Source organism: Amaranthus tricolor, chromosome 16 (assembly GCF_026212465.1).
Source record: "Amaranthus tricolor cultivar Red isolate AtriRed21 chromosome 16, ASM2621246v1, whole genome shotgun sequence".
Lineage (NCBI taxonomy): Eukaryota > Viridiplantae > Streptophyta > Magnoliopsida > Caryophyllales > Amaranthaceae > Amaranthus > Amaranthus tricolor.
In genome coordinates this window covers 11897898-11905898 of record NC_080062.1, presented here as the reverse complement: position 1 = coordinate 11905898, position 8001 = coordinate 11897898, and the positions used below count along the sequence as shown (strand labels likewise).

Genomic DNA, 8001 nt, shown 5'->3' with positions numbered 1-8001 from the left:
CGTTTTTATAGTTTACACACTTTTGTATTGCCTCTTCTTACTGCTGTATTTATGTTAATGCACTTTCTAATGATACGTAAACAGGGTATTTCTGGGCCCTTATAGAATAGCAAAGTTCTATCATAGCTATTTGTAATCAATCATTTATCACTTGTAGAAAGAACAACAGTATTTCATTGCTACATGTATGGATTATTATTTTCAATAATCCATGTATTTGGACATTTTCCTTCAACTCCATAATTTTGTATTTAGTTATTTAACATAACATCACTAGTTGAAGGTAATTCTCCGAAATTAAAATGGATTATGGGAGTGTGTGACTTGAACTATTGATTAGGCCGTGCAGGTATATCTTCTTTTCTGCCACATTGAAATTCATAATCCAATGTGTCTTTTGTCCAACCACCATATAAGTAAGTTTTATATAGAGGGTAGGCTGGTTCCTTTGAAGAAATTCTATTCTATGATCAACCCTGAATCATGTCATGCATGAAGAGGCTCCGTAAGATCCAGTTGAATGTTTGATTTTGCATGATATAACCCAGATTTTTTTCATTTTTTTAATATATATATTTTCTATTAACTAATAGTTTGAATAGTATTGAAATGCATTCATTTCCTCGGCATTGACCTGATCTATGATACTATCGGAGTGAAACAAGGGATCTAAAGAACAATAGAGACTGGCTATATTAGTAACAAGTGAACCCTTTGATTTGTAATATATGTAATTCTACATTTTATAGAAACTCAAAATCTCCAAATAGTTTGGAAATAAACAACAATCACAAGGTATGAGACGACCCAAAAAGCATTTGATCATAATAAACTTTGTAAGCCTACTTGGGTATTGAGCTTTTATTTGTAAGAGCGAAATTCCTTTCTTTCCATGGATAAGTATGACTTCGGAAAGGGAGGTTTAAGAAAGGGGTTCTTACAGAGAACCTTTTATATGGATAAAATATATTATGGATCCATTTGGTTCTTTTAATTCTTGCTCGAGCCGGATGATGAAAAATTATCATGTCCGGTTCTTTCGGGGGATGAATTGAATCTATAAGAATTCACCTATCCTAATAACAAAAAAACCTGACTTAAATGATCCTGTATTAAGAGCTAAATTAGCGAAAGGTATGGGGCATAATTATTATGGGGAGCCCGCATGGCCTAATGATCTTTTATATATTTTTCCTGTAGTGATTTTAGGTACTATTGCGTGTAACGTAGGATTAGCGGTTTTAGAACCATCAATGATTGGTGAGCCGGCGGATCCGTTTGCAACTCCTTTGGAAATATTACCTGAATGGTATTTCTTTCCTGTATTTCAAATACTTCGTACAGTACCAAATAAGTTATTAGGCGTTCTTTTAATGGTTTCAGTACCTGCGGGATTACTAACAGTTCCTTTTTTAGAGAATGTGAATAAATTCCAAAACCCATTTCGTCGTCCAGTAGCTACAACTGTTTTTTTTGGTTGGTACTGTAGTAGCCCTTTGGTTAGGTATTGGAGCAACATTACCCATTGATAAATCCCTAACTTTAGGTCTTTTTTAAATTGATTCAATTGTGAAATAACACAAGGTCTGTATCTAGGGAATAGTCGCTTCAAAGTGAATTTTCCCTAGATACATCTATTCAATTGAATTTTGTATTGAATTCATTTTTTGATCCAGTCTGGAAAATTCAATCAATTTTTTGTCATTTTTTTTTTTTTAAATCAATTACGAAATGTTTTTCTAAAGTGCCAAATATTTGTTTTATATCTTCTATATGAAAATCCGCCATTTTAATAAGATCTTCTTGACTGTTATTCAAAAGGTCCAATAATGTATGTATATTGGATTTTTTGAGGCAATTGTAGATCCTAGGTGGCAATTCTAATTGGTCAATAAAAATATATTTCAATGCTATTTTTTTTTTGTTTTTCCTTATTTCAGCCAATCTATTGTGAAAGGTAAAAAGGGGTAAAGAAATTTTGTGTTGATTGTCCTCTAAATATAAGTTTTCTTCTTCTGCATGTAGAAAGGGAATAAATAAATCAATTAAATTCCGGGAGGCTTCATAAAGTGCTTCTTTCGGGGTTAAACTGCCGTTTGTCCATATTTCGAGAAAAAGTATCTCTTGTTTTTCATTCCCATTTCCATAAGAATGAATACTATGATTCACATTTCGAATAGGCATGAATAGAGCATCTATAGGATAACTTCCATCTTGAAAGTTATTTTGCGCTTTTATCTGATATCCGCGATTTCTCTCGAGTTGTAATCCAATACACAAATCAATTGGTTCCGTCAAGCTAGCTATATGCTGTGTATTGTCAACTATTTCTACATAAGGGGGCAAGATGATATCTTGAGCAGTTACACATCTGGGGCCCCTAACACAAATAGACGCTTCGCAAGTTCCATATAGATTACTTCTCAATACTATTTCTTTCAAATTCAGTAAAATTTCGTGTACTGATTCTTGAATACCTACTATGTTAGAGTATTCGTGCGGTATTTTATCAAATTTTGCACGTGTGATACATGTTCCTTCTATTTCGCCAAGTAACGCTCTTCGCATCGCGATGCCTATTGTATCAGCTTGGCCTTTCATAAGTGGAGAGAGAATAAAGCGTCCATAATAAAGACATTTACTATCTGTTCTTGATTCAACACATTTCCACTGCAGTGTCCGAGTAGATACTCTTATTTTCTCTCGAACCATAGTAATATTTTACAAAATTGATCATATCTTTGAATCATTTATTTCTCTTGAAATCCCTTCAATTCTTATTTCTACACGCGTCTTTTTTTAGGAGGTCTACAGCCATTATGTGGCATAGGGGTTACGTCTCGTACGAAACTTAATAGTATACCGCTTCTACGAATAGCCCGTAATGCTGCATCTCTTCCGAGACCGGGACCTTTTATCATGACTTCTGCTCGTTGCATACCTTGTTCCACTACTGTACGAATAGCATTTCCTACTGCGGTTTGAGCTGCAAAAGGTGTCCCTCTTTTTGTACCCCTGAATCCACAAGTACCGGCAGAAGCCCAAGAAACCACTCGACCTCGTACATCTGTAACAGTCACAATGGTATTATTGAAACTTGCTTGAACATGAATAACACCCTTTGGTATTTTCCGTGCACTTTTACGCGAATTAATACGTCCATTTCTCCGTGAACCTGTTTTTGGTATAGGTTTTGCCATATTTTATCATCTCATAAATATGATTCAAAGATATATGGATATATCCATTTCATGTCAAAACAAATCCGTCATTTTTTTTCAGCAATAAAATATTTTAGCAATTATTTTAGTATTTTAGAAAGATCATTAGTATATAGTTTAGTAGAATGATTATCCTTGTCGTTGTTTATGTTTTGGGTTAGAACAAATTACTATAATTCGTCCCCGTCGGCGAATCAGTCGACATTTTTCACAAATTTGACGAACAGAAGCCCTTATTTTCATATTTGTTATTCTTTAGTTTTAATTTTGAATCTATTTTTTGGAAGAAAATAAGTTTCGTGATATTTTGAACCTTGAATTCTATTTTTGTAGAAAGGAATAAGGAATGTTGAAAAACGGCTTAATCGTTTGAATCTTTGTTGCGGAGTCTATAAATTATACGACCTCTGGTTGAATCATAACGGCTTACTTCAATCTTAACTCTATCTCCCGGTAGGATTCGTATAGAACTACGTCGTATCCTTCCCGAAACATAACCTAGAATCAGATCTTCATTATCTAAACGAACCCAGAACATACCATTAGGAAGTGATTCAGTAATCAAACCTTCATGAATCCATTTTTGTTCTTTCATTTCAGATAAAACCCCCTTAAAGTATCAACTAATAGAGGAGTGATATTAGACAAGCCTTTTTTTTTCTTTTTTTGTTCCCAAATAGGAAATATTGGATCCAATTCGGATATTAATATTCTAGGGATTACCATATATAACATAAAATTTCTCCGCCAATTCCTTCTAGTCGAGCTTCCCGATCCGTCATTATACCTCGAGAGGTAGAAAGAATTGCAATCCCCATTCCACCTAAAATTCTAGGAATTCGTTGATAGTTAGAATAGATTCGTAGACCAGGTCGACTGATCCTTTTTAAATAGAAAGTATTTCTATAAGCCCCTTTCTTATTTCTTCTATGTCGCAGCGTTAAAACCAAAAAAGTTTTATCTCTTTCTTGATGTTTTCTCGCATTTTCAATGAAACCTTCTCGTAAAAGTATTTTAACAATGTTTTCGGTGATGTTAGTAGATACTATTCGAACCGTTCCTTTTCTATTCATGTCAGCATTTCGTATAGAAGTTATTATATCAGCAATAGTGTCCCTACCCATAATGAACTAAAATCGGTGGTGTCCCAAAAATTTGATATAATCAACATGTTATTAGTTTCTTTTTAATTAAAAAATGAAAAAATTTAAAATGAAAGGTATATACGTGATACACAATCTACTATGATTGAAATTCATTCAAATGCCTTAGATTATCATTTTATAATACCTCAGGAGCTAATGAAACTATTTTAGTAAATTTTTGTCTCAATTCCCGGGCAATCGCACCAAAAATTCGAGTTCCCTTTGGATTTCCTTCTTGATCAATAATAACTGCGGCATTGTCATCATATCGTATTATCATGCCGTTGTCGCGTTTGAGTTCTTTACAGGTACGTACAATTACAGCTCTGATCACTTCGGATCTTTCTAAGGGCGTATTAGGTATTGCTTCTTTGATCACAGCAACAATAACGTCACCAATACGAGCATATCGACGATTGCTAGCTCCTATGATTCGAATACACATCAATTCTCGAGCCCCGCTGTTGTCTGCTACATTCAAAAGGGTCTGAGGTTGAATCATATTTTATTTTTATCTGTTCTTTCAATGCAAAACTAAATGCAAAAGGTGAAAAAGAAATATTGTTTGTCCAAAAAAACTTCCACTTGGTGTTATCCAAAAGATCCATTTCCTTTAGTTCTATATTCTTATCCTGAAATAATGAATTGAGTTCGTATAGGCATTTTTGATGCCGCTATTGTGATAGCTCTTCGGGCTACATTTTCTGCTACTCCGCTTATTTCATAAAGTATTCGACCTGGTTTGACAACAGCTACCCAATATTCGGGAGATCCTTTCCCCGAACCCATACGGGTTTCTGCGGGTCTTACTGTAACAGGTTTGTCAGGAAAAACGCGGACCCATATTTTTCCACCGCGACGTGCATTTCGTGTCATTGCTCGTCGCCCGGCTTCTATTTGTCTAGACGTGATCCAAGCGGGTTCAAGTGCCTGAAGAGCATATCTTCCGAAACAAATACGATTACCCCGATAAGATATTCCCTTCATTCTTCCTCTATGTTGTTTACGGAATCGAGTTCTTTTGGGGTTATAGTTGATGGTTCCTTTGTAATTCCATCTCTACTGCAGAACTGGACGTGAGAGTTTCTTCTCATCCGGCTCCTCGCGAATTAAAAAATGGAAATTTCATTTTTTAAATGTCTATTTTTATATAATATATAATAAATAATTAAGATATATATGTAAAAATATAATACACTGAATCAATGAATTCTTTTTTATTCATCTAGTTTACTAAATATTTTATTCTATTCTTTTTTTTTTTATTGAATTCCTTGTATTTTAACAATTGAATATGAGAATGAAAAAAAAAAAAAAGAATTTTCGTGGGCGAATATTTACTCTTTCAATAGCTATTTCGAGTGTAGAGTTAGCTTATAATTTTTCAGAATATATGAATTGTCCTCTGGTTCGTTCCGCCATCCTTTCCAATGAATTATCAGAATTCATTTTCAAGTGAATCTTATGTATTCATGGGTTCCGTCGTTCCCATCGCTTCTTGATTAATGGTTAGGTCTGAATTCTACAATGGAGCTTTTGTTTTTCCACCAACCCCCTTAGTCGTTATTGGCTCTAAGCTCTTATTTTTTTGTTCTATAGAACAGATTCATATCATATAATTTTGTTTGAATCTGTATTGATGCTTTAATTACATTTTCTTTTATGAGATGTTCAAAGACCTTACATATTGGAATTATATATCTTTTATATTAGATTCATTTTTTTCTTTCTCTCATCTTTCCATTTACCGGTATCCTTTTTTCTTTTTTGTATTTTAATTTTCTTTGACAGTAAATCTAATGAATTGTTTATGTCAAAAAAATTCAGTTGCTACAATGATAGGACTAAAATAGTATATCTTGACTGTTTCTTTGGATCCAGATAATGTGATGCGATGAGTTGGTTATTAGTTCTATAATTTTTAGTTCATACTTGGTACTATAACTTTAACTTTCTTTTTTTAGTCTTAATTTTAACAAAAACCAACGAGTCACACACTAAGCATAGCAATTATATCAAAAGGTAAATTTTATTTTTATTAAACCTTATGGGATTAAAAATTAGAATTGATTGGATGGAAAAAAGAATCAAAAAGGGTTGCCATTTTTTTGTTCCATCGTTCCATCGAAACAGAAAGACAAGTCAACTAAAGGTTTTTTATTCTTCGTCTATAAATATCCAAATTTTGATACCCAATACCCCATAGATAGTTCGAACGGTATAGGCACAATAATCAATTTTCGCATGAATGGTTTGTAGGGGAACCCTACCCTCTCTTATCCATTCGATACGTGCAATTTCTTTTCCATCGATACGGCCTGCAATTTGTATTTGAATTCCTTTTGTATCAGCTTGTTCAGTTAATTCGATAGCTTTTTTCATTGCTTTTCGAAATGATACCCTACTCTTTAGTTGTCCGGCTATAAATTCGGCAAGAATATTAGGGTCTCCATAAGGCTTTGCAATTCTTGTAATAGCAATGTTCAGTTTTCGGTTCACACAATTCAATTCTTTTTGGACATTTATTTTTAAGTCTTCAACCCCTTTTGGTCTATTTTCTATTAATAACTTCGGGAATCCCATATGAATTATCACCTGTATCAAATCGATTCTTTTTTGAATTTCGATACGTGCAATTCCTTCGACACCTGAGGATGTTTTTGTATTTTTTTGTATATAATTTTTGATACAATCCCTTATTTTTTGATCTTCTTGTAGACCCTCTGAGTAGTTTTTTGGTTGTGAAAACCAAAGGGAATAATGACTTTGGGTTGTACCAAGTCTGAAACCAAGTGGATTTATTTTTTGTCCCATATTACCCCACTATACTTACTTTATAATATACCTAGACGGTAAAACATAGACTTTAATTTAAACTTATCCATATAACGACCAGAAAAAAGTTCTACTCGCCTACCTAAAGGCATAACACGGAACAAAGTTAATATATCATCTGGAATTAAACTTTCTATATATTTTTCATATCCATCAAAGAAGCTTGTATCTCTTAATACAATAGTTATGTGACAAGTAGGTTTTTTTATCATGAAACTACGTCCGCGAGCTCGCGGTTTTAATTTTTTCATGGTAGTGCCTTTATTAACTTCAGCTTTACTAATAATTAAGTTCGCTTTGTTAAATTTTCTATTGTGACTAGCATTTGCTGCTGCAGAATAAATCAATTTAAAAATAGGATAACATGCTCGATAGGGCATAAGTTCTAATATCATAAGGGTTTCTTCGTAGGAACGCCCACGAATCTGATCAATTACTCTTCTGGCTTTATCAGCAGACATCGATATAGATTGACCTCTAGTAGTTATCTCATCGGGTTTCCCTGATTCGTATTCCTCTTTTAGACGCCACTGGTACAGACGCATGTAATCAAATTCTTCCTTCTTTTTTTTTTTTTTAAACAAACCCATAAAGTTTACCTCCATTAATAAAGGATAAGCATCTATATTTATTATATTAATTTTAACTATAATAAAAATAAAAAAATTAACTATAAAACTATAATAATAAATAATTAATAATAAATAAAAAATTGGTTAAACTTAACGACGAGATTTATTATCGTTTTTTGCGTGTCCCCGGAAATTTAGAGTTGGTGCAAATTCGCCTAATTTATGACC

General features: G+C 33.2%; 9 protein-coding genes across 9 annotated transcripts; 1 reads left to right on the top strand and 8 right to left on the bottom strand.

Annotated features, from left to right (window-relative positions):
• Positions 1-6: 6 nt before the first annotated feature.
• Positions 7-1557, top strand: LOC130802115 (cytochrome b6-f complex subunit 4-like). Its single transcript, XM_057666017.1, is given in 3 exon segments — positions 7-317; positions 1082-1469; positions 1471-1557. Coding segments are annotated over 3 exon segments (483 nt in total). The 5' UTR covers positions 7-309.
• LOC130802109 (DNA-directed RNA polymerase subunit alpha) lies at positions 1311-2712 on the bottom strand. The gene has a single exon (XM_057666011.1). It carries the CDS (start codon positions 2710-2712, stop codon positions 1702-1704), a length of 1011 nt encoding a protein of 336 aa, XP_057521994.1. The 3' UTR covers positions 1311-1701.
• A 68-nt stretch (positions 2713-2780) lies between these two features.
• Positions 2781-4868, bottom strand: LOC130802119 (50S ribosomal protein L14, chloroplastic). Its single transcript, XM_057666020.1, has one exon. It carries the CDS (start codon positions 4866-4868, stop codon positions 4503-4505), a length of 366 nt encoding a protein of 121 aa, XP_057522003.1. The 3' UTR covers positions 2781-4502.
• On the bottom strand, positions 2784-3200 carry LOC130802553 (30S ribosomal protein S11, chloroplastic). The gene has a single exon (XM_057666563.1). The coding sequence runs from the start codon at positions 3198-3200 to the stop codon at positions 2784-2786; it is 417 nt and encodes a 138-aa protein (XP_057522546.1).
• Positions 3466-3816, bottom strand: LOC130802120 (translation initiation factor IF-1, chloroplastic). Its single transcript, XM_057666021.1, has one exon. The coding sequence runs from the start codon at positions 3814-3816 to the stop codon at positions 3583-3585; it is 234 nt and encodes a 77-aa protein (XP_057522004.1). The 3' UTR covers positions 3466-3582.
• Positions 3466-4345, bottom strand: LOC130802116 (30S ribosomal protein S8, chloroplastic). The gene has a single exon (XM_057666018.1). The coding sequence runs from the start codon at positions 4343-4345 to the stop codon at positions 3941-3943; it is 405 nt and encodes a 134-aa protein (XP_057522001.1). The 3' UTR covers positions 3466-3940.
• A 125-nt stretch (positions 4869-4993) lies between the features above and the next one.
• LOC130802552 (50S ribosomal protein L16, chloroplastic-like) lies at positions 4994-5460 on the bottom strand. The gene is made up of 2 exons (XM_057666562.1): positions 5374-5460; positions 4994-5296 (listed from the first exon to the last, which is right to left on the bottom strand). The coding sequence occupies exons 1-2, from the start codon at positions 5458-5460 to the stop codon at positions 4994-4996; spliced, it is 390 nt and encodes a 129-aa protein (XP_057522545.1).
• A 156-nt stretch (positions 5461-5616) lies between these two features.
• LOC130802112 (30S ribosomal protein S3, chloroplastic) lies at positions 5617-7180 on the bottom strand. The gene has a single exon (XM_057666015.1). The coding sequence runs from the start codon at positions 7178-7180 to the stop codon at positions 6524-6526; it is 657 nt and encodes a 218-aa protein (XP_057521998.1). The 3' UTR covers positions 5617-6523.
• Positions 5886-7806, bottom strand: LOC130802113 (50S ribosomal protein L22, chloroplastic-like). Its single transcript, XM_057666016.1, has one exon. It carries the CDS (start codon positions 7804-7806, stop codon positions 7201-7203), a length of 606 nt encoding a protein of 201 aa, XP_057521999.1. The 3' UTR covers positions 5886-7200.
• Between the last annotated feature and the right edge of the window lie 195 nt (positions 7807-8001).

Bases quoted from the DNA above. Each gene is read 5' to 3' on its own strand.
- LOC130802553 (XM_057666563.1), bottom strand. From the start codon at position 3,200: ATGGCAAAACCTATACCAAAAACAGGTTCACGGAGAAATGGACGTATT.
- LOC130802112 (XM_057666015.1), bottom strand. From the start codon at position 7,180: ATGGGACAAAAAATAAATCCACTTGGTTTCAGACTTGGTACAACCCAA.
- LOC130802116 (XM_057666018.1), bottom strand. From the start codon at position 4,345: ATGGGTAGGGACACTATTGCTGATATAATAACTTCTATACGAAATGCT.
- LOC130802113 (XM_057666016.1), bottom strand. From the start codon at position 7,806: ATGGAGGTAAACTTTATGGGTTTGTTTAAAAAAAAAAAAAAGAAGGAA.
- LOC130802119 (XM_057666020.1), bottom strand. From the start codon at position 4,868: ATGATTCAACCTCAGACCCTTTTGAATGTAGCAGACAACAGCGGGGCT.
- LOC130802120 (XM_057666021.1), bottom strand. From the start codon at position 3,816: ATGAAAGAACAAAAATGGATTCATGAAGGTTTGATTACTGAATCACTT.
- LOC130802552 (XM_057666562.1), bottom strand. From the start codon at position 5,460: ATGAGAAGAAACTCTCACGTCCAGTTCTGCAGTAGAGATGGAATTACA. The intron at 5,297-5,373 runs GTAAACAACATA...TATGCTCTTCAG, and splicing joins CCCCAAAAGAACTCGATTCC to GCACTTGAACCCGCTTGGAT.
- LOC130802109 (XM_057666011.1), bottom strand. From the start codon at position 2,712: ATGGTTCGAGAGAAAATAAGAGTATCTACTCGGACACTGCAGTGGAAA.